Source organism: Drosophila mauritiana, chromosome 2L, assembly GCF_004382145.1.
Source record: "Drosophila mauritiana strain mau12 chromosome 2L, ASM438214v1, whole genome shotgun sequence".
Taxonomy (NCBI): domain Eukaryota; kingdom Metazoa; phylum Arthropoda; class Insecta; order Diptera; family Drosophilidae; genus Drosophila; species Drosophila mauritiana.
The window spans coordinates 13,979,262-14,002,478 of record NC_046667.1 but is presented as its reverse complement, the minus strand read 5'-3'; the positions used below and the strand labels follow the sequence as shown (position 1 = coordinate 14,002,478).

Genomic DNA, 23,217 nt, shown 5'->3' with positions numbered 1-23,217 from the left:
GGCGACGGCACTAAAATGCCAACCGATTGAAATGGGGGATAGCTCCAATCGATAACGTGGGGAAAAAGAAACTCGGGCGCCAAGTTTAAATTGGTGGTGAAAAAGTAAAATTTTTTGAAAATGAAAATAAATCTTGATATTTGTCTACAATTATATTTTAATTTTCAGAAAATTAGCTTTTAACATTTAAGCACAAGACTAATATTTAGATTAACTTTGCTGCCTTGCTATACTTGTTATTTGAAAAATTTATTCAGATTGCTAAGCCTTAAACCTAAAATCTTTAATTCTACTTTAAGGCGTTACAAAACGTGGCTAATCTAAAGATTTTATGTACTTGGGACAGACACATTTGTTCTTCTTTAATTTGGGCTTGATTGGCGGACTGGGCTCCTCGGCGGGATCGGTGATAATGTCATCGGGATGCGTCTTCTCGTTGCACTTGGACGTCATGAACTGGAAGAACTCGATGTTGCGGACATGCGAGTTGAACTGGTCCTTGAACTGGAAGTAGCTGGGATACACCTTGTGCTTCAGCATGGCCATATAGAGGCTAAAACGCTGTTGTTCTATGAACATGCGCCGTCGATTTTCTTCATGATGATTTTTCCAACTGCGCTTGCTTATCTCCTGCTGAACCAAAAGCTGCAGTCGCGGATACAAATGAAACATAATAGCTCTGAAAAAGAATAATAGTTTTTCCGATACATCTACAAAAAGAAAATTCTACTTCAGCAACTCACTCATTAAAGCGATACCGCTGCTTCCTGAACTTGATCGAATCAAATTCAGAAACGAACTGGTGTATCCGATCCGTGTTGGCTAGTTGTGCAGGAATCTCCACATAAATTCTGAGGGAATACGCCCGAATAAATATGGTCAGGATAGCTTTATACGCCTTTGTGTTACCTGGAATTGAGAACCATTGGAAAATCGGCTTTCACTGGTTTCTTGCGAGTTTGAAAGCGCGGAAACTTTTGCATATCCTGCTCGAACGAATCGTGCCGGTTTTGCATTTGGCTATTTACAGAGGTCAGCTCGTTCACATCGATAAAGAAGTTGCCAGCACATAAGTTATATTTTCCGAGAGGCGGCACCGATTTATGCAACTCAAATCCTAGAATATATATCCCTCACAGTTATCATAAATCGATTATAATGTCAAACTACCTTTTCTTTGGCAGGATCTGTTTTGCGTTTCCAGGAAGTACAAGGTGCGCTTCTTGGGACAGAAACAATTGATAAAACTGGTTAGTTCGTCCACCCAATTCCGAAAAGTGGTCAACAGGCTTTCGGCAAAGTTCACTTTCAACTCGATATCGTCACTTTCAATAAAAAGATAAAATATATAATGAATTTTGGAAAAATTACTCCACTTACCGCACTTGCAAGTCGCACTTTGCGTTCTCGTCGCATCCAAACTTGCGCAGGTGGGTCTGTATGATGACCCGATCACCATACAAAGTTAATGCCAGGTTGCTGCACTCGATCTCCACACATGCTACATCGGGATCCACGTCTTCCGCCGACTGATCCTCGCTGGAGGGAGCTTCTTCAAAAGATCGATCTGTTAGCTGACTTTTAGTTGATGGGCGAACTTCGGGCTTTGTCCATTCATCCGGATCGGCCGCAGATGACGGGACTTCAACGGGCTCAGAATACTGCACACTTGCTGTCAAAGGAGCTCTAAAGACACGAACCTTCAGTTTGTCGCACGTAAAGATCGAGGTGTCCAGATGTAGATCCACATTTGTGATGTGGCTGAATGTGAAGTGGATACCGGCATAGACTTTGTGGGCAATGAAGTAGCTGTTTGGAAGGAAGGTTATGTAGCTTTTTTCTAGGTCGACCTCCCCCTCCTCCTCCTCCGGCAAGACATCACTACTGGAAGAGATTTCTTTACTTCTCAAACTAATTCTTTGGGAAACTGTGCCCGGTGAACTACTTATGCTGACATCTTTAAATGGCAAACCTTCCGGATCGTTGATAAAAATGGTCTCCTGGCAAATAAAATGTATAAAATAATGAGTCAATATACCAAGAATGCATCAATGGTTTTCGCTACAGTTTCGGTGATTTCAGTGGCACAAAGGTTAGTGGAGAATATACCATACCTTTTTGAATATTTGGCTTGATTCGATTTCTATATTCGCATGTGAGCTGCTCGAACTGATTTCCATGTCAATTTCGTCGACATCCGTGCCGGGATCCCAGCCTTCGGCGGTTTCGGAAGTAATGGCAGTGCCGTCGCTGTGGTAGCACCTCAGCTCTCCCAACGTCCAGACCATCTTGACACCATCGTCTCGCATCGAATATGACTCGTTGGCGTAATAGTCGTGCCACTCGGTGTTCCGGTAGGGTTTCCCGCACCAGATCTTCCCATCGCGCTGCACATGAACCACGCTGCCCAGCGACGTAGTCAGCTTGAGGTGTCGATAGCTTAGCTTGTAGAGTGCCATGATGAAATTGAGATAGTTTAACTCGAACTTGATGCTTTCGAACAATGCTGCAGCCTGTTGGTCCTTAAGCAGCTGGCTTTTCCTCTTACCCGGAATTGATTTTTTGGAGCTCTGACTCTTCTTGGAGTCAACACTGAACAAGGACGGACGTATGATGGAGTCCAATCCGCCCAAACTGCGAGTAGCGGAGCTCTTCTTCAACGAATTCTCACAGCTCCTCTGCTTTTTCTTGGCCTCGCGGAGGGGCTGGTAAGTGGAGTAGGTGGACTGCGTGGAGCAGGCATTTATAAACTCCGAGTTGAGGTCCTCCTCCTCCTCGTTGTCGGCCTCCGTGAAGGTGAACAGTTGGTACACCTCTCCATTATACCGCATAATCACAATGGTGTCGGTGCTCTGATAGAATGCAATTACACAACCATAAGGTGTGCACACACGCCGACTCTCGTCCAGCACGTTCTCCTGGTGTTTGGAACAGCCGTAAGTATCTCCAAGATCTGTCCAACTTATTACCAGCTTACCTGATATTGCCACACGTGTTCCGTGTGGGTGTCGTGGCAGTAGGTGCTCAGGCCATTGGGAAAGTTCAGAACCGCCTTGGCGCACTCGGTCTGCGTGGCCAAGACCCGTAGACTTATGCCGTTCTTCGACTCGATCCTAACACTGGAGTCGGCGGCAGTGACTCCCCGCGGGTCGTCGGCACTCCGAAAGTGTACCTCCTGGCCACCAATCTCGAGGGCAAGGCACTTGTTCATCTGGCGAAAGTTCCACCTCTCCTCATACAGCACGATTCTTCCCTCTTCGAAGAAGTATTTCGAGGTCTTGCACTTAATGGTTTGCCGGGTGTCATCCAGATTATACCCCTCCAGCAAGGGATGGTTCCGTCCAAGACCCACAAAGAACGCGTGCTTGGAGTCGACGGTTGAATCTTTTGCCTGCAGAATCGAAGCTATCGTAGCACGCGCCTGAGACTGCCTAACGGTTCTGCTGGACAATATACCATCTTGAGCTACCGATACCTTTCGGCTGGCAGCCCTCGATTCCTCTTGCTCCTTCTTTTCCTTTTCCCTCTTCTTGGCCAGTTGCTCCTTAATCGACTTTCGCCGGACAAACACTTTGGGATCGATGGGTACACCATCGTTCTCCTCGTTGCATCTCACTATGAAGGGATCTTGAGTCGCAAAATTATCAGCGCTCTCAGTCTGTCGTGACAAATAACTTTCCGTCACCTCGTTGAACCTTTTTGGGGTAACCAAGTCCTTTAGAAAATCTATATAGAACAAATGATATATTTACACATTATTATATAAATTATCATATACTTACTCTCCATTTCGTACAGTGTAAAATCCCTGAAGCAGAGCCGCGTTGGTATGACAGTTTGATTTTCCTGTTCGAATACCTCGTTTAGTGACCGTCGAAAAGTATAGAGATGGACATTGGGCTGCACCTCCTGCAGGCTGAAGTCATCGTAGTCCTTGACCAGCTCTATAATGCGTTGCATCACCGAGTCATCCGTGAGATACAGTTCAGCAAACTTGGGCAGATAGATCGGTTCCACATTACCATTGTAGGGCTGACACTTCAGTGAGCTGTTGATATACCCGGATGTGAAGTATCGTCGCAAAAGATTGTACTCCAGACAGCCGTGGTAGACGTTCCGCATGAGGGACTGATCCATATATGAAATCAGGTTGGACAGCAGTCCATTGGCCTCCTCCACAAAAATTCGGTCGTTTTTGTGCAGCTTTACGATGCTCTTAAACGAGTTGGCGTACACCTTAACTTTGTCCAGAACTCGAGTTTGAACCGATGGCGTGGGATTTGCCAGGAGCAGTACCTCCGTTTCGGTCATCAGTTCCTTTGGATTACCAAACGTGCTCATCAGCGACTCCAGATATAGGTAAACGGTGCTTTTATCATTCAGGGAAGCCGGCATCTGCGTCTTTAGATAGTGCCCTTGAATGCTCAGCGATTCGACGATATGGAATGCTTCCACCAACGACATCGACGGATCCATTTTAATATTTGTCTCCTTGTACGGATCCACGTAGTACGATCGGTACCACTCCCTCAGGGTTTCTACGTCGTACATGTACCAACTTAGCTGGTCAAAGATATCGTCCGTGAATTTGGCTGCCATACAAGCGGACATCTGGGGAAGCTGCTGCTGAAAGATGCCAACCGGTTTTGTGGGAGTCCTCTTTCGCAGCGAATGGATGTCCTTCTGGATGACAGCCAACGCTTCCTGGAGCTGCTGTTCCCGTCGAGGTCGGGGCACTAGAATATCATAGGCACTCTTCTCCGGCATAAAGTGAATAATAGCTCGCAGCGGTTGTTCGTAGGCCATTAGCATCTTATAGAAATCGTTATCCATTTGCCCCACGATCAGGATCAGCATTTTCGTGAACGTCGGATTGTCTCGAATGTACTGAAAGTCAGAAAGGATCATAAGGTATTCTCAAAATAAATTAAAGAATCTTACTTCCCGCTTGGACACCGGCACTCCCTTGCCAACTTTGTTGTGCTCCTTGGCTGTAACGGACGAGCACTTGATCTTCTCCAGGCGCACCTTGTCGCTCGATGTCTTGCCCGTTTTGGATCTAGCTGTATTTAAGTCACGCTTCGTATCTGGAGCACCCTTTTTCTTAGGAGCCAATAGGTTCTTAAGCTGTGCAGGGATATTTCGTTGCCAGTAGGAGTACAGGTCGAAGTTCGCCTCGGACTCGATCTGCTTCGTTATTCTGTCAAACTCTTCAACACAGTTCTGAATGCATTGCAGGACAATGTTCAATGGATCTAAGGACTTCGCGTCCAGAGATCCTAGAAACCAACAATTTGAAAACCTTCCCCGAACAGTTGTATGCCATACAACTCACCAGATTTCTTGGTCTTCGACTTTCGTTGGAACTGATAATTGGCCTCCGCAACTTCCTTGTCCAAGTCGATGACGAACATGGCCCGCCGTAGGCCACTTTCAAGCCGCTTCACGAACTCATCCCGCACCGCACTCAATCCATTATCATAGAAGTTGATGCAGTAGATATAGGGGCCAATGAGATCACCACCCGAAGCTAGGGATCTTCGAGTCCTTCGGCTGCTCCGAATGGATTTGTTTATACTCATCGTGTGGGTTAAAAAATATGTAAGTAATGGCTGAATGGAGAGTTACGAACTTATGAGCCAGCAAGTGAAAGTTAACTCCCAGAATAAATTCTAAGCTAGAATCCAAATACAAAATCGCGAAGTATTCGGTTTAGAATTTTGTAAGATGTTATTTAGACTATTTGTTTATAAGATTGACTTAATTAAAATAATTGGCCAATAGGTTTCATTTAAATAATAGGTTTTTATTTATTTTATTAGTCTGGAAATATTACATAAGCATAGGTACTAAATGGCAGTTCTATTTACAAATGAAAATAATGAAAGTTATAGCTACTTAAGTAAATTTCGTTGCGCACTGTACAAACTGGAGATTCGATAAACACAATTTTTGATAAGTCGTATGCCAAATGAAATACAAACTTAAAGCCTCTTTAAAAACATAAAATAAATAATGGAAAAAATAAGGTAATTTATAAATACAAAAATAAATTATGAATCAGATTGCAAAGTACAAAATGCAGTCACTGGCAATGAAAGTCGTAGTTAATTATATAAACATTCAAAGCTAATCCTAGAGTAACCTAACTTATATGGCAGTGAAGGGCTATAAATAGGTGGCTCTAAACTCGTTATTGATCACAATACATTTGGAAAAAGTTTTGGTGTGGCGTCAACAGGAACCAGAAGCGCCCGGAAAGCTGTCCGGATTTCGGACATCGATCTTCAGCTCTCATCGCTGGACACGAGGCACTCGCTGAGCAGCACGTTCCTCAGGTCCTCCATCTCGATCCAGTCGCGTCTCTCGTTCCGAATGGACACGTGCCGGATGCAGCCCTTGAAGTTCTCCCGCGATATCAGTGACCCACTGGGTGCACTCTCTGCCAGGAAAATAGTTGAGAAAAGGTTTAATAAATAAAATGAACTTCATAAAGGAGCTGACCTACCTGGCAGACCGCCAATATAGAGTGGGGAGCGGGTTTGCACCTTTCCAGCAGTCCCCTGATTACCCACACTGATCACGGCTGGCAATTGATCGATGCGCAGGACAATCTGCTCGCCATCGTAGAGAGCTGAAATATTATGCCATTTGTTGTCACACAGGGCATATTTGGTGGGCAGTGATGACTCCACACGCATGGGCGCTCCGTTTCCTGGATCGCAGGAGAATATAATCTGGCCAAAGTAAAGAAGCATTTAGTATACAGCTTTGAAAAATATGTCGAGTTCAACTTACATTGCCATTATGCAGTTCTAGGGAAAGTGCTGGGAATCCATTAGGATCGGAGACACTCAGCAGAATGCCCGATAGCTCCGAGGTCCTAAACTCCGTTTCCAGATCGAGGTACTTGCCCACGTTGAAGTTTTTCTCTGCGGCAGGATAATAAAGGTTATTTGAAAATCAAAACAGACCGAGTGGGAACTCACTGTAAATGGCATAGGCATCGCCGGGGAAGTAACTGCCTCTCTCCACCGTGGGAAAGCACTGGCCCACATTCGAGTGCTTGCCGGGTCGGGCCAGATCCTGGGTGTTGTTGTTGATGCTCACCCGGCGCAGACAACCCTTGAATGGCTCCAGACGAACATAGAGATCGGAGGAGACCTTGACCGGAGACTGGGGCAGCCCACCCACCAGGAGCAGCTGAGAGGCGCCAATCTTCTTGGGCAGCTTCATCTGGGCGGAAGTCTTCTGATCTGTACGTCCTATTTCCACCGACATGGTGACCTTGCGATCGTGACAGCTGATCGTCACCCGGTGCCATTCGCCATCGTTCAACTTGGCGGTCAACTGGAGCTCCTCGCGCCGACGACCTCGGACCACTAGGACCAGCTGCCCGTCCTTGAGGACGAGAGCCACATAGTGCTTGGGCTTCTCTTTGCTTCCCGGCGACAAGTAGAGCATTCCATTGGGATAGAAGGAGCGGAAATCGAAGCTCAGATGGAAGTTGCGCTGCCAGAAGTGACGCTCCGGTAGCTTCAGCTGGGAATAGCTATAGATATCGTCTCCAAACTTGAATGCATTCGGCTCGTAGGAATAGCTGCCGATCTGCAAGAGAGCAACCAGATTATGACCAGGACTATCGTACCTATTTCTTGGAACTCAACTCACCCCGACGACTTTGTGTTAGTTTCTGAGCTTTTGCGTAGCGTTCTCAGCGATTTTGAATTAAAAATAAAAACTTTGCCATGATATCGTATTTGTTTTGTTATAAAAATGTTTTTTATTTAGGTAAATGTGATAACAATTAAATGTCCATGTTGCAGTAGGCAAATGTTAATCGTATGATACATTCATGAAGCAAAAACGTACACAAAGCGTTGATGAGTGATGTGTATGATATATGAGTATGGTGAATCTTAAATTCTAGTTTGAGCGTTGAAGCTTATGAAATAGTAATAAAAGTCGCATGAAATATTTACAAAATTGCAAAAGTGTTTATAAAGATAATTACTAACTAAGAAGATCGCTCGCATTAGGTTTCGGTTAACTGAGGATCAAGATGCGCTAGCTTAAAGCTAAATCAGTCTGCCCATTAGAGTGAAATATTGAATCGATAATGCTCTCATGGACCCACTTTCCCAATGCCTTTTATGCAAGAACTGAGGTTATATCTTTGATGATGATTGGTTATATTAATCCACATGTAGACCACATAGAGTAGCTTGTTTGGTTAGCTTTTGTTTTTGTTTTTAGGCGAAATTAGTATACAAATGATCTTTCTTAAGGCGCAGCGCTTGAAGCTTTTAGCGTAGCCGCTTTTGACATAATTGCTTAGCAACTAAAATCCTATAAAAACAAAGAGAAACGTATGATTTTAACAGAGTTAGGTAGCCACATATGTACATGCAGAAAATGGACAGTACCCATTGAAATCTTCAACCCCCGCCGAACCAATCCCAGAAAATAAAAGGTACTTTAGTCACTTACCCGCTTGCAGCCCTCAGGCGAGGCCGTAAAACTCTTTCCAATCATGGGTTCGGTTTTCAGTAGGACATCGTACAGTCCTCCTTTCAGACTGCCCATCAGTGGACCATTGCGTCCGATCTGGACGTTGGAAAAGGTCAGGGCATCGTTAAAGTTAATGGTCCGATTGTTGAACACCACATCCCGAATGGCTCCTTCTAGATTTACAAAAGTCGGCGCCAATGGCGTATAACTCTCATGCGCCGGAGCTCCACCGATATACAGGCCACCTGCATCCCTCGGCAGGCTGACAACCGTGGGATTGCCGTTTAGATTGCGAATCTCTTGCAGCTCATCGTCTACCATCAGCTCCAGTTTGCGACCGGTTTTGATCAAATGTACCACGTGAAATTCGCCATCGTTCATCTGACTGGAGTTCGAGGACATCTTGATGAAGCTGCGACCAGAGTTAACCCAAACATGCAATTGGCCATCGACCAAGCTAATGGAGAAATTGCCCTTAATGTCCTTAGCATCGTAGTCGCCCAGGATCTCAGGCGGATAGGCAGCAAGGAGCAGCAGACAATCGGGCTGAAGGGTGCGGAACACCAAAGCGGTATTGGAGCGCTTTCGGAGTGACTGCGAGGGCAGCTCCAAGTAACCATTGCCCGAGAAACCAGCCCTGTGAAGGATTTAGTTTTTAAAAAATGATTCTTTTGAAAAATAGTCTATCTACATACTTGGTAATCATGTCCTTGCAGGAAGGCTCCACACCGTAGTAGCTTGAGCTCTCCAGAGGATCGTAGGTCTCGCCATTCACCTGGACATCCTTCATACATCCCAGGAAGGGATTGTCAGCGCCAGGCGCCTTAGAGGTTCCCGAAGTAAAACCTATTATGACAATTCAAATTAAGTCTTAACTCATTATATTCAAATCAATCCCATACCTGGTGGCACACCGCCCAGATAATAGACAGTCTTGGAAAGATCCGGAAGCAAGTGAATGTTTACGGGTAGTGTGGGTGCCCCGGAAATCGGACGATCGTTGTTTACTCGAAGCATTCCATTTTCAGTACTTCTTTTGGCCGAGAACTCTCGGGCAGCCTCGATCTTGATCCACTGGCCCACATTGTACTTCTTGGTGGTGTTGATCTCCAGCTTGGACTCATCGCCATAGTCGATGCGGAACATGATCCGACCCCGGCTCAAAGTTACCGACACCGAGCGGTTCTACAATATAAATGTATTATTGTATCGTTGAAGAAAGGATTAAAACTTAATTTTACTTACGTTCTTGTCATCAACCGCCAAGAAGAGCAAGGCATTTTCGTCCAATGTGCGGAAAGTCATCTGCACGGAGAACAGGTTTTTGCGAGTGGGTCGTGGTCGGGTCTTCATCAACTGGGCATAGCCTAGTCCATTGAAATGGCGAGCCGTGGACGATGCCGAAGACTCCTTAGCTCCAACCATTGATCCACCACAACTGCCCTCGCTGGTCACGAAGTTCCACAGACCCAGTGGCTTGTTGTCCACCTCCACCTGGTGCACCACAACATTGAGTCCCGGCGTGAATTGCAAATCTTTTGATGCAAAGCCTCCCAGCGAAATTCGATCGCTTCGAGACTGATAGAAACGTGTGTGCTCCGTATCCGTGGATCCTGTTATGGTGACCGGGTTGGGCGGAGTCAGCTCGCCATAGTTGTTCATCCGACGCACTACCAGGCTGCCCAGATTAAGTGTTCTATTCGCCTCCACATGGTACCAGGCGTCGTCGTACTTGGGGTCACGAGTATGCACCACCATGGGATGCGTTACGGTTGCGGTGGTGCCACCAAGATTCCACACCAGGCGCACACGACGTTTGTACAGCTCCAGGGTGATGTGACGCCCCTCGCTGCTGGCCAGGTGAATCAATGGAGAGCTCTCGAGGTGATTGGATAAGGCGAAGCTCATACGAATCTTGTTCGAGGTACTCAACCCGTACGAGGCGGGCAGATATGATCGAATGCATTTAGGACCCAGCGATTCCAGGGAAACATCGATCTGTAACAAATTTATGTATGTAAATAACTGGCCATATATGAAGTAAGATCTAATTACCGCTTCTGCTGCATGTCGGGCCTTGGCTATCTGATCTCGGAGCTGCTGCAGCTGCTGGGCCATGCTGTTGTTCCACACCTCGAACACCTGTTGCTCCTTCTCGGCTTGCTGCTCCAGGTAGCTCAATGATACATTGGCCAGACGCAAGTTGGTCTGGGTCAGGGATATGTTCTCCTGGGCCATTCCCAGCTTGATTTCCCAGTCGGGTTCCAGATTGGAGAACGAACTCCGCATGTTCTGGATGGACTCCTGCATATCCTTCGCCTTTCGCAGTTCAGCGCGCATTTGTTCACCCGTTCTATCAGCCATTTCCAGACTATCCTTCGCTTGACGACGGGCTGAACCATCTGAAAGACCCTGCAGCTGTCCGGATATGTTGTTGGTGCGCAGCCCGGAGTCGTAAATCGAGGACTTGATGCCCTCCACCTGCTGCTCCTGGCGATGCAGTTTGTCCTTCAACACATTGGATTTGTGCATCTGTTTAAGCGCTTCCTGCTGGAGTTGTTTTGATCTGTGCAGCGAGTGCTTGGCTCGCTCGATCATGGAGCTGCCGTCACTGGGATAGAGTGTTCTCTGCGCCTCGTAGACCCGTTCCTTGGCCAGGATTGAAGCTAGCCGGGCATCGTTGATGGCCTTGGTGATATTGCTGTGGGCAGAACTGGCCAGCATGGCTATCCGCGCTCCATTCCTGGTGGGTTGAAACTTGCGGGCGTACTCATTGGATCGCGCCAGCAGGTGATTGGCGTGCTTCTCCGCCTTGGGAAGCCAGTGTTTACGCACCTCCCGCTGCTGCTCAGTCTTTACGCCCAATGTGGTATTTAGTAGTACACGGTAGCCATCCAATTGGTTAAGATGCCCATTGAGTAATATTTGCCGCTGGACTGTCAGCCTCAGCAAGCCCTCGCCCTGTTCTAGGTAGCCCGGATCCAGGTGATCGGAAATTCGCTGGTTGAGTTCATCCAGCTCCTGATGGGATTCACCCACATGAATACTCAAATTGCGCACATGTTCCAGAACATCCTCCGCTTCGTTTTCCACCTCTTGGACGCGATCCACCTGCAGCCGCATGTCCACCACCCGATGATTGGTCTGATTCAAATCCCGCCAGAGCATCTCCAAGCGGCCACTCTCGTCGAAGGACGCATCCGATGCGTTGCCCATGGCATAAAAATGCTTCCATGCACAGTCGTTGGTGCTGCGGATTCCCTGAACCATTTGGTCGTGCTCCCGGATGGCCTGCAGGTAGAATCGGGCCTGCTTGAGAGCAGTGGGCAGACTGAGATAATGGGCACTCTTTCCATAACCATGTAAATCGGAAAGGGTTTGAAGAATCTCCGAGCGGAGTAAGCCGACACTGTGCTGTTGGGTTACAGCATCCTCCCTCATTGATTTTATGGCAAACTCCCGTTTTCCAATAGTGGCCACTGCTTTGCGGGATTGGAACTTCAAATTTTCAGCGTGGGCCTCCAGCTTCAGGATGTCAGCGGAGTCGTAATCCTTCAGGCGCCGTTTGGTCTGGCTAAAGTCCCAGTGGCGTCCATTCCATTTTTCATAGGCGCTTTCGTACTCTGACAATTTTCGATATGGCGCCGGAATTCCCGTCAAATCCATGTTGTGCATTCCGCGACGAAGCTTGTTGCCCACCAGCTCCACATAATCCAGGAGCAGAAGAGTGCAGTTGTCACAGACTATAAAGGATATTGAGAACATGAACATACCCATAGGAATATAGAGGATTGCATTTATTCAGTTCACATGGAACATTAACTTACTTTTGCATCCGTTGTTCACCAGATGATGACGTTCCGCCTGACACTTGTCGCACTTATGTCCTGTAACTCCTTCTCGACAGAAGCATCTACCAGTCTCTAAATCGCAGCCTTCGGTTTGGATTCCATCCGGATGGCAGTTGCATGGCTTGCAAGTAGTGTTGGGATATCTCATAGGATCTCCAAAGTATCCCGCCTGGCATCGTTCACACAATCTGCCCGTGTAACCCGGCTTGCAGACACAACTGACTTCTCCGTCCCAGACATTACAGCCCCGGGCAAAGTTCCTATTGGTCTCCGGGCACGGACAAGCCTGACAACCGTGCGGAGAGTTGGGATCACCGTAGAATCCCTCAGCACACTGATGGCAGTGATCTCCTCCAGTGTTACCTCGACAGTTCTGCGGAAAGTCGAATATAAATGGAGTTGAATGGAAATCGAATAGTATTATTTACCTGACAGACTCCAGTTTCCCGGTCACAATCGCTGCTACGACCATTACAATGGCAAGGAGCTGCTCTGCCTATTAGATCCTCAATGAATACACTCTCCACAACAGTGGTATTCCGCCAACGGTAGAAGGATCTTCCCGGATCCTGGCACGAAAGTCCATCAAACCGCTTGGGACACCTACAGCGCTCGACTCCTTTGGCAATAAGATTGGTGGAGCCCTTGATATAGATGGCCGCATCCATGTGTACATTTTGAAGGCTATAAATACATGATTTACATGATAAAATCTTATTACTAAATTTATTGGATTTTCTAAATGACTCACACTACTTCCTGGAAATCGGCAAAAGCAAAGGCTCGAATGAAGATGTGTCGAATGTTTTGAAGGGCAGCCATCAGAGTATTGCGATCCACTGCCTGGCTGGTGTGGTGGTACTTCCAGAAGGACTCATGCAGCGGCACCCGATGGGTCACGTTCAAGGAGTACTCGAACTCTTCGTACTCGTAAAAGTCCAGGAGCAACTTGGAGTGCGCGTGTAACTGGACCAATGGATACTGACCCAAAATATTTCGCTCCAAGGGCTTGTGAGCACCCTCGGTGATCAGGGTGAAGTACAAAAAGCCACCATAGCTACTAGTCCGATCTCCGTAGAACTGAGGTGGCAGTTGGAAGTAGAGGGGATGGTAAAATTGGCCATATGCTCCAATGGAGACATTCCCCGTAGATTTGGGCACTAAGCTCAGATCATTCATGCGCTGGATCTCCGCGTCTTCGCGATGGAAACTGCTGCCCTCCATCTGAACCACCACTATGTACTCGTAGTCCGAGCTGGGTACCGAGTGCGGTCTTATTTGCTGAACGCTGAGATTTCTGGACTCCGCCATACGGATGTGTCCCCAGGACAAGTCGCTCTGCTCGCACTCACCGGATCTCCCGAAGCAGAAGCATCGGGTGCAACCTTCGGGATTGAGTGCGGACAATCCGAAAGTGCTTTGCATGCAGGTGTCGCATTTCAGACCCACCACAAGGGATTTGCACGGGCATTGGCCATTCGAGTCACAGGCTATTGAGCCATCCGTCTGGGTGAAGGAACCCTCCGCATCGCAGCCACATCGCCGGCACTCCGGATAGCCGAAATACCCGATGGCGCAAGTGTCGCACTTCCTGCCCGAATATCCCTCACGGCACTGGCATTGTCCATCACCGGTGCTGCACTGCTGACCAATGGAGCCAATGTGATCGCACTCGCATTCCCGGCAACCCAGTCGAGCCTGCCATCCCCAGGTGCCCGGCACACACTGTCCACATCCCAGGCCACGGGTGAACTTGGGGCAGATGCAGCGTCCATTGTGCGGGTCACACACCTGACCCTCCGACCTGCAGGCCGAGCAACGCTGACAACCCTCCGTGCTGAAGCCAAAGAATCCCTCCGTGCACTCGTTGCAGTGCTGACCTCCAACCCCGATCTTGCAGTCGCACTGGCCCGTCCACGGGTTGCACTCGTGGCCTCGGGAGCCATGGGGATCGCAGCGACAGTCCCGGCAGCCCTCGCCCGCCGTGAGGTTCCAGTGACCCGGTCGACACTTGTCGCATCTTCTCCCGGTGACGTTGGCCAGGCAGGCACATTGTCCAGTTCGCTTATCGCAATCCGATGACAGGGATCCCACACTGCTGCAGTGGCATTCTGTAAAGGAAGGGAAGTTGCATATGTTATTATATATAAGAAAAAGGAAGAATATCTTAATATATGTTTATATTTAATGAAAATCTTTACTACAGGGATGTTTTTTAAGGAAGTTATCTTACTAACTCTTATTTTTAACGAAGTTATAAATGAAATTCGATTTAATCAATGAATCAATGCCGGTGCTGGAATCTAACAATCAATCCCCTTCCTATGAGCTTTCCCCGTCTTGGGTTACTGGGCCACAACTACGTCACTGTCAGTGGCAGCCAGCTAACTGCACCTTAACAGCCACCAAGTGGCGCGCACAGACCCACTGTATCCACTAGACCCACCAGACCCGCTAGCCAGTTGGTGGGTTTGTGGGTTGCGCGTAGGCAGCGCCCCAAAGTCCGCCCACATTAGCATTCAGTTTCCTATTCGGGCGACAAACGACAAATGCGTCGACGGACCAACGGACGTTGGACCCCGAAAAAAAGCTGTGGGAGACGACGACTACGACGACGTCGGAACAAGCCAGACAAGTCTGCCAAGCTCATGAGTATGTGGACAGGCAGGAGGTACATATATACTATATACGAAAATAAATTCATTCATAAATCCGGTAAAACCAACGCAAAAACACTTTTCAATTTGATTGCACGCTCTATAAAAAAATACATCTAAAATATTGGCAAAAAGTGCATGCAAAATTAGAAGAGAGCTGTGGAACTTGTAACGAAGATTTGGTGCTCTATCTGTTTATCTTAATGGCTAATAAGGTTAAATGTATATAAGTATATAAGGTAGGAGGATTAGACACTTGCAAATGTTTGGTAGTGGGATTTAAAAAATATTGTAAACAAAATAGTTTTTGTTTCGCATTCCTAGTCAACTGACTGCAAACAGACTTCGGCCAAATCGTAGGGTATTCCAAAGAAAATATGAACAAGCTTAGCACGCGACACGATAGGATAGGTGATAGTAGATCCACTCCAGAGCTGCTTCGAGGAGCATTCAAGAGGAGGAGAAGGAAGCTGCGCCTTGAGGCACTTGGCATATGGCTGGGACTTGAAGACTCAAGACTGACTATAGTGCAGCTGTCAAGTGCTTGCCATCGTTCGTCTGGGGGGATTTGCATTTTCATGAATGAAATGAGTGGCGAGAGAAAGGCCTACGACTACAACTATGACTATAGGCGACTCCTTCAGACGGAGCCACCAATAAAAAGTTCAATCAACTGACGCCATTCACATGTTTCGCCTGGGCAAATGATGTCATTAAAGTTTACAATGGGAATCACGACTCTTCTCCTGCCTGCTCCTTGATCGTTTTTTGCTTGATGTTTTTGATGCTTTAGTTGAAAATGCGTTTGTCATGGCACCACAGTTTGAGAGTCACTTGCACACCCACTGTAGATTTATTGCGTGGGTTTTCAGTTTGTTTCTTCTGGTCGGTTGTTAGTCTCGCGGGCCTTTGGTTTTATTGACAATTTTGTTTTCTTGATTTTTTATTAATGAGCACGTTTTGTTTGTTTTCTGTTTTTTTTTTTTGCTTTGTTTTTACCCCTCAGTTATATCTCGATTTGCTGGCTGCCGATCGCTAGACTGGTCCGATGGTCAGAGATCTCGTGTGTGGGCCGCCTTAAGAGCACTTCCGTTCGCTTAACGGTTTTCAGCTTGAATGTGCGTTAAATTTTAGGGTTCCCGTTCACATTGGCATGGGCGGCATAATTTGGGATTGATCGACTGCCATTTGGCTTGTCTGCAGGAATGTCATGAAAAATTGGCGGATGGTCGAGACCAAACACCTTCTAACGTTTTAACAATCTAAACTGCTAACTATCAAATCGGAGTACTGCCATTAGTCTCACTTCTGTTGTGGCCTTGGGGCTTGTCATTTTCACTGCACAACATGGCGTATACACAATGCGACTACCAATAACCAAACTGTCTGGTCAGTCAGCGCGTTCACAAATCAAATGCAATGCAATAAATTAACAATCAAATACTAATAATTCTAAAAGTACCAATGAATTGACAGTTTAATTGCAAAATCTCTTGGACTTGAGCACTATCAAAAATAAAAAGACTTGACCAATTGCAGAAAAATGTTAGAGCCGTAAGCTCACTTGTTGAGCTTCGATTTGGAGCACGTGTTTTGTGGGCAACATACCGTATGTTACGCTCGACACGACAAAATATTGATTAAATGATTTATGGGTTCGCTCACCGCACTCTGGGACAACGTTGCGTATGCGCAATGCATGCTTGCAGTGAGTAGTCATAAAAAAGCACCGATGGATGCCAATCAATTATCATAAATCTCAAATCAACACAAAAAATTAATTTTAAACGGAAAATATTTTATACTCTATATCTAGGTTGCAAAAATAAATGTTGTGGCATTCGGAATTCTACACTTTGAAAACAAGATCAATAAAAGGATTTTAAATTTGTTGAATTTCATACGAATACTATAAATAAGCTGAATTTCTCAGCATATCAATAAACGGGTGTTATAACGATTGCATTTCGATATTTCCACAAGTAATCAAGAGGCAATTAAGCGTCTGTAGGCAGCTGCGATAAAAATCTGTTGGCTACACGCTGGCTGCCTTACTGACTGCATAAATAAACGAATCAATGAACGAATGAATGAGTGAATGAGTCGCATTCAATTGAGTGATTGACTCACTGACCAACTGACTTGCCAACAACTTCTCCATATACCCAATGCAGATTGACATTTAAAATGTCGAAAATGATGGATACAAATGCAGTTAGTTGGCTTTTCTTGTTAGCCGCCCACCGTAGACCCAGTTTTCCAGCGAAGGAGAGAGTAATTGGAGTGTGGGTTGGGGTAGGACCTGAACCTGGACCAGGACCACCCGGCTAAAGTCTGCCGTTCCGAATTTCGTTAGTTGTTTCCTCCTCTTTTTTTTCTGCTGAAGTTAATTAACCCGTTTGCATAAATTTCGGTGCGGGCCACCAAGAAAAAAGCTGAACCAGTTCTACTCCTCGACCGACCGGCTGTCGGGACATTATTTATGCTTTCTTTGATCGAACTCGGCCCGGCACGTCATAATAGTCGCAATCCCAGTCGCTCGGATCATCGCCCCCTCCCCGAAATGGCCAACTCAATTGTTTTCGTGCCCGTCGTAAATTAATCGAGTATTAAGTTGGCCAGGAAATTGCGTTTGACTTCTCACTGGCCACGTTCTCGGACTCCACTTGCAACCGCCTTCTCGGTAATGACGGGGTGTATTTGGGAAAATAATAGAAAAAATTAATTATAGCATTTTGTTTGTTATAATAAATGGTTTCCGAGTGTCTGGCTCTTGGTGTTTGGATCAACGGCGCCCGATAAGTGGCGGCGCCTATTAAAGTGGCCACATTAAGCTCGATCTCGTATGCAATTTATAAATATCTGAGCCGTGTTGGCTTTGTTGACTTCATTGCGAATCGAGTTGGCCAGATGTGGAAGTCGTGTTGGAGATTATTGCGCCTGCAAGTGTGATTATTATATCGTTTAGCGAAACAAACGGAAACGGAAGTTGGATGGATCAAGACTATTTAGGATTTATTTGCACACATTTAAATGAAATCAAAGCAGCGGAAGATTAATAATATATCTTGAATATATATAATCTTGGTTTTACAGAAAAATAAATAAGGACAAGGTATCTTTTGTTCTAAAAAAGTTCAAAGTCACGAATAAACAAAGTTATATTCTGGTGAATAAACCTATAAAGCAATTAAGTTACTATAAACATCCTTTTTAATTTTCAAACGAAGCTGAACAGCAAAATGGTAGAAACAAATTCTTCTACCTATTTCGAAAAATAAAACGAAACAAAATAAATAAAATTCCCCTTAAGCAAACGATTGCCAAATGTTTGCGCAAATAATTTGCTGGCATTACGAATCGAAGACACTTCAAATGAACTGCCGAAAGCCGATTTGAAATTTTAATGTGCATAAATTGGCACGCATAAAGCTTTTAACACTTGCGCAAATGGGAAAAGGTCGAGACTAAAATGCTCTTTAAATAAATTTATACATTTACTAGTTTAATTTTTATAAAATAATGTTATAAGGGATATTTCAAAAATACTCCAAGGAAAGGCCGCCAACGCGCGTCTCAAACATAAATATATAACAGAAATTGGTGCTTCCAATGGGGTGCGCCAGAAATTTGGTTCGCAGATCGGTTTTCATAGCCATGCGAATGTGACATTTGCAAAATGTTTTTCATATTTTTCATAGCACAGCAATTGCTGCTGTTGCTGTGCCTATAGCAAAAAAAAAAATCCATTGCAATCTATTTCGTCTGGGACTTGTTATTTATGTTTCCTGCAGTTGCAAAAACGTTTTCTTTTCGCTATTCGCAATTTACAATATTTTCGGCGGCTCGCTCATTAGTCAATGACATGCCGAAAATGGCGAGAAATATTTTTGGCACATTTAAATGCAAATTAATGTGCCATTCATTTGCGGTAACTCCAATCCATCATGCGGCGAATAGTTTGACAAGCACAGGCAAAGGTCACAGCGTCGCGGATTGACGACCGCCTCAAAATTTTGTGAATTGCGAAATCTCGAATGTGAGCAGAGGAAAATCCACATGTGGGTAATACCAAAGTTTATGGCACGGAAAACTGTGCCCGCATAAGCAAATTTGCATATGGGGATTAAATATGAGCGAGCATATAAATTTTATGGCCACTTGCCACTTGTCTTGAAATGCAGGTGGATGGATGTCTTAGTGAAACAAATTTAAAATAAGCCATAAAAATGGAATGAGCTCTATTCGAATGTTCGGTGGGCCAATCTAAATCAGCAAATCGGTCGACAGAGTTACGAGGCCATAAGGATTAAGCTGCAACGATGAATAAATAAGAGAAAAAACTATTGAACACCAATGAATATGATTTTCACATTTCCTGGGGTGTTTTTCAATCGCACATCGTAAATGAATCGTAAGGAAGCAATCCAATCCAATCCGATCCGATCCGATCCGACTGGTTGCATCTTTCTAACAACTTTCACACTCCAGATTTGCAATTCGCATCTGCGCCAAGAGCTTCTCACGTATTTAGTCGAACTATCTCCACATGCCATAAAAACGTCAAATTGAATTTTATTTCAATTAACAAAACTATTTGCCGCCCCCTTGGCCACCTCCAACACACGACTGATCAGAAATAAAGCCAGGTACACATTCAATGAATTTTGCACGCTATCGATTTTATTTTTGGTCAGCAACATTTGGCCAGCAGCAGCATTTTCAATTTGGCCAAGGAGTCTGGACTTTCGGTGCGGCTTAAGTATTTGATGGCTGCTGCCTTTAAAATTGGAATTACATGTTGCTAATAAAGATACGGATTAGTTCGGCAGGCCTTCCGTACGAGGGTGTCCGAAATGCGGGCCTTAAAAGTTAATTAACAATAGCCGAAAGTGCAGCCCAGTTGTAATTAAAATCCAACTGCAATTAGGCAAAAAACAAATTTATGTGGCTATACGATTTTTTGATTACACGCTTTTAGAAGGGGCGGAAACTCCTTTGCTAAGGTTGGTGATTAAAAAGATTGTGTTTATGTCAAAATGTTTAACATTGAACACCTGCGGGTTATAAAAAGTTTTAAACATAAACATAAATTATATCTTAACGATGTGAAAATAAAAGTACTTCTTTTTAGAATAAATATATAAGATCCAATTGCAGAACCAAAAATGCAAGAATTTTTTTGTATCTAGAGTTAAGAGTAAACAGTTTGATATAAAAAACAAATAAATCAGTTTGTATTAGCCTTTTTCTTTCTTATGCATCCAAAATGTTCTAATTTTTTAAAATTCCTTTCAAGCATCATTAACATAATATGTTGGTGCTCCAATCCCTCGCAAGGGTATTTATTTAATCGGTTTGTGCAAATATATTTTGTATCGTTTGGAATACTGTTCATATTTTGACACCGCGTGTCATGTAACAGTAACTGGCCTCAGTTTAATGCCGGTTTTGGTGTTGGTGTTGAAGTTGATGCCGTTTGGCCGGCCCGTGGAAACACACACGCCCATGGACACTCCCACATAGTGGGCCTGACATACAGGTAACTTTGCATGTCCCATGTACCCAAGCGAACCGCCCCAGACAGCCAGGCAACTCAGAGCCAAGAGTCGTGTGTATCGGAGATCCGGAGACCCAGCGATGTGAACACACCCATTTCCAGAGCTCCGGGCAGGAGGATCGGAATGGAGGAGTTGAAGGAGAAGGAGCAGGAGCAGTCAAGCGATCTCGACCAAGTGACAGGAAATGCAATTTGAGTGCGCCAAACTTTTGACTGCGTTTAGCTTTTGATAGGCGAAAGTACACAAGTCTATTGCCAGAGTCATACACATGTGATTTTTGGTTCTCCGTTTTTTTTTTGTATCTAGTTGGTGTTTGTGGGTGTTGCCGCCTCGGTGGGTGTAATTCAAGTGAAATATCTTTGATTTTAATTGGAATTGCTTAATTAAGCGCGCAATTTGCTTCATGCCATTAGCAGCGGTAACCAAAGTTGATTGGGGTCAAAATTCGGTAGGGTGGGAGAAATATCTTTAGATAATTAGGTCGCATGTGAGTGCTTACTTATATAACTCAATCACAAATGATTTTCTTTAAACTAAGAAGTTCTTTTGCTTAAATAATCTGTTAGCAATCTAGTGATTATTTCCACCTTTCGTCTCCAGATTGTCGCTGACTGAAACTTTCTCCGAGTTCCAGACAGACGGTTCCATCAGTCCCCCTTGACCACCTCTTATAAGATGGGCCTCTCCTCCTTAGTTTCGTCTTCATTTCCCTTGATTTTAGCAAACCAAAGAGCACATGTTGTGTGCCAACTTCAGACGGGAGAAAAAGTTGCCGTATCATTTAAGCCGACGCTTCGTTGTTTACGCATCGGCAACAAACCATAACAAAGGCGCAGACAGACAGATATAGATTCAGATTCAGATACAGATACTGAAACGGCAACGGAACGGCTACGAAATAATTTGAAGTGCATAGATCAAAGTGACCGAAGAGGCGCCAAGGCAGGAGTGTTGATACTGCGGGATTTCACTGTTCGTTGCTGGGACTTTGGGGCTTTGGAGTTGGAACTGACCTCGGACAACCTGGCACACGTTGTGGAAGACTTGTTTTCAAATGGAAATTGCCAAATAAATATGAAAAACGTGACTTTGAGTCAAAGTATGCGAGCAATAGCGAGACTTTTGAACTCGTAAACTATATTTGAAAATAGAGGCGCCCCATGAAAATAGTGGATTAAATAGTGAAATTTTCCTAAGCCACCTTTTAATTTTCTCTCTGATTAACCTCGATTCCCGCTGGAGAAACCACAAAAGGCAGCTGCCATAGGTCTCGTATTTCCGGTCTTTAAGCCAGCTTTTAACTGGAAATTGATTTATTGCCTTTTCACCCTTTGTATAGCTCACTAATTAGACATATATTTTACATTTTAGCGATAAATCCAGCTTAAATAGCTCGAATTTGGGTTTATTTTCCGCTGTCGCAACACCTTGATAAACATTTTCGCCAAAATATTTATGAGAGTCTTGCTGTTGCAAAATTAATGCTTAATTTAAGCGTCAGAAAAATAATTTGCTTGCATTTTTCGATACGCTGAGCCGTTGGCAAGGGGCCAACAAAAAAGCCCGAAACAAGTTCTCCATAATCAGATTTAATGAAAATTGAATAATAAATACTATCAGGCGCGCAATCGGCTAAGAGAAAAATGTCTGAAAACTGCTGTAATATTTCGCTATAATGTTTCCAAACACCCAGAAGCTGGCTACTCAAAAACGTGGCTAAATGTTGTGAGATAAAATTGGTAGTATATTTGTTTGAGGCTGTTGAACTTGGCTTTTTGCCATTTAAGTTTTTAATGTATATTGGGGATTTTTTTCAATGTGGGTGGCAGTTATTTTTGCAATGTATCTTTTTCCTGTGTACCATTTTAGTTTGAGATATTGTAAAATAAAGTAAATATAATGATTTCCCATCGGAGATTTCTCAACACAAAGTTCAGGCACCACACACAGACAAATGGCCCTCGACCAACTGAACTTTAATCCATAAATTTCAACAAATTCGACTGCCGTAGGCCCTTCAGTTATTTTTTTTTTTTGTTTTTTAGGAAAAGGCAGCTTAATGTCGAACTGAAATTGCGTCTGAGTCGACAAGATTGACACTTGCATTTGTCATTCGGCTCATTTGCTTGTTTGTTGGTTTGTTTGTTTATCCGTCCATTTGCTTCGCTAACAACAAGTTTTGTTACAGTATTTCTGTATTTCTGGCCGAAACTAACCGCCTTTCCCTGGGCCACCCCTTCATTTTGGCTTTGTTTTTTCCTGTTTTCAGTTTATGCCTTCGTTTTTTGTTTTTTGGTGGTTTTCTGTGATTTTGGACTTTATGTGCAATTAGCGAGCGCATTGTTTGTTTGTTTTGTGTGGCACGTTTCATTGTAATTAAAAAATCGCCGTTTTGCCCGCGACATGTTGTGTGCGGTAAGATTTGACTTGGCCAGGCCTGAGCTGGCTCTACTCCCATAAGAATGGCCATAATGTATGTACGTAGGTGTTTCTCGTGGCTTTCAGTCTCTGTCCCTCAGTCTTCATCCCAGCATTTCTGTATTTGGAGTCGCGCTAGAAGATCTAAGACACTGGAAATGTCAATATTTGCTGCTGCTAACCAGCCAGTTGATTTTTGTTTCGTTTTTATGTTTGTCG

At 44.8% G+C, this 23,217-nt stretch overlaps 2 protein-coding genes across 4 annotated transcripts in view; both read right to left on the bottom strand.

The window, feature by feature from the left end:
• Positions 1–262: 262 nt before the first annotated feature.
• Positions 263–5,632, bottom strand: LOC117150435. Its single transcript, XM_033317317.1, has 10 exons — positions 5,336–5,632; positions 4,942–5,279; positions 3,783–4,887; positions 2,978–3,726; positions 2,115–2,918; positions 1,381–2,000; positions 1,171–1,325; positions 910–1,117; positions 744–851; positions 263–679 (listed from the first exon to the last, which is right to left on the bottom strand). The coding sequence occupies exons 1-10, from the start codon at positions 5,580–5,582 to the stop codon at positions 316–318; spliced, it is 4,698 nt and encodes a 1,565-aa protein (XP_033173208.1). The 5' UTR covers positions 5,583–5,632; the 3' UTR covers positions 263–315.
• Positions 5,633–5,785: 153 nt separating this feature from the next.
• LOC117135169 (laminin subunit alpha-1) overlaps positions 5,786–23,217 on the bottom strand; it is a 65,062-nt gene continuing 47,630 nt past the window's right edge. For 2 of the 3 annotated variants that reach the window (XM_033295228.1, XM_033295230.1), the window contains 12 exons: positions 13,114–14,473; positions 12,791–13,046; positions 12,339–12,735; positions 10,567–12,254; positions 9,757–10,509; positions 9,414–9,696; positions 9,207–9,357; positions 8,491–9,148; positions 6,990–7,608; positions 6,799–6,932; positions 6,509–6,737; positions 5,786–6,442 (listed from right to left, as the gene is read on the bottom strand). In XM_033295228.1, coding sequence (XP_033151119.1) covers positions 6,288–6,442; positions 6,509–6,737; positions 6,799–6,932; positions 6,990–7,608; positions 8,491–9,148; positions 9,207–9,357; positions 9,414–9,696; positions 9,757–10,509; positions 10,567–12,254; positions 12,339–12,735; positions 12,791–13,046; positions 13,114–14,473 — 6,683 coding nt within the window. In that variant the 3' untranslated portion in view covers positions 5,786–6,287. Of the gene's footprint in view, positions 6,443–6,508; positions 6,738–6,798; positions 6,933–6,989; positions 7,609–7,628; positions 8,350–8,490; positions 9,149–9,206; positions 9,358–9,413; positions 9,697–9,756; positions 10,510–10,566; positions 12,255–12,338; positions 12,736–12,790; positions 13,047–13,113; positions 14,474–23,217 lie in introns of those variants that run through there. The other variant, XM_033295229.1, reaches the window with a different exon arrangement.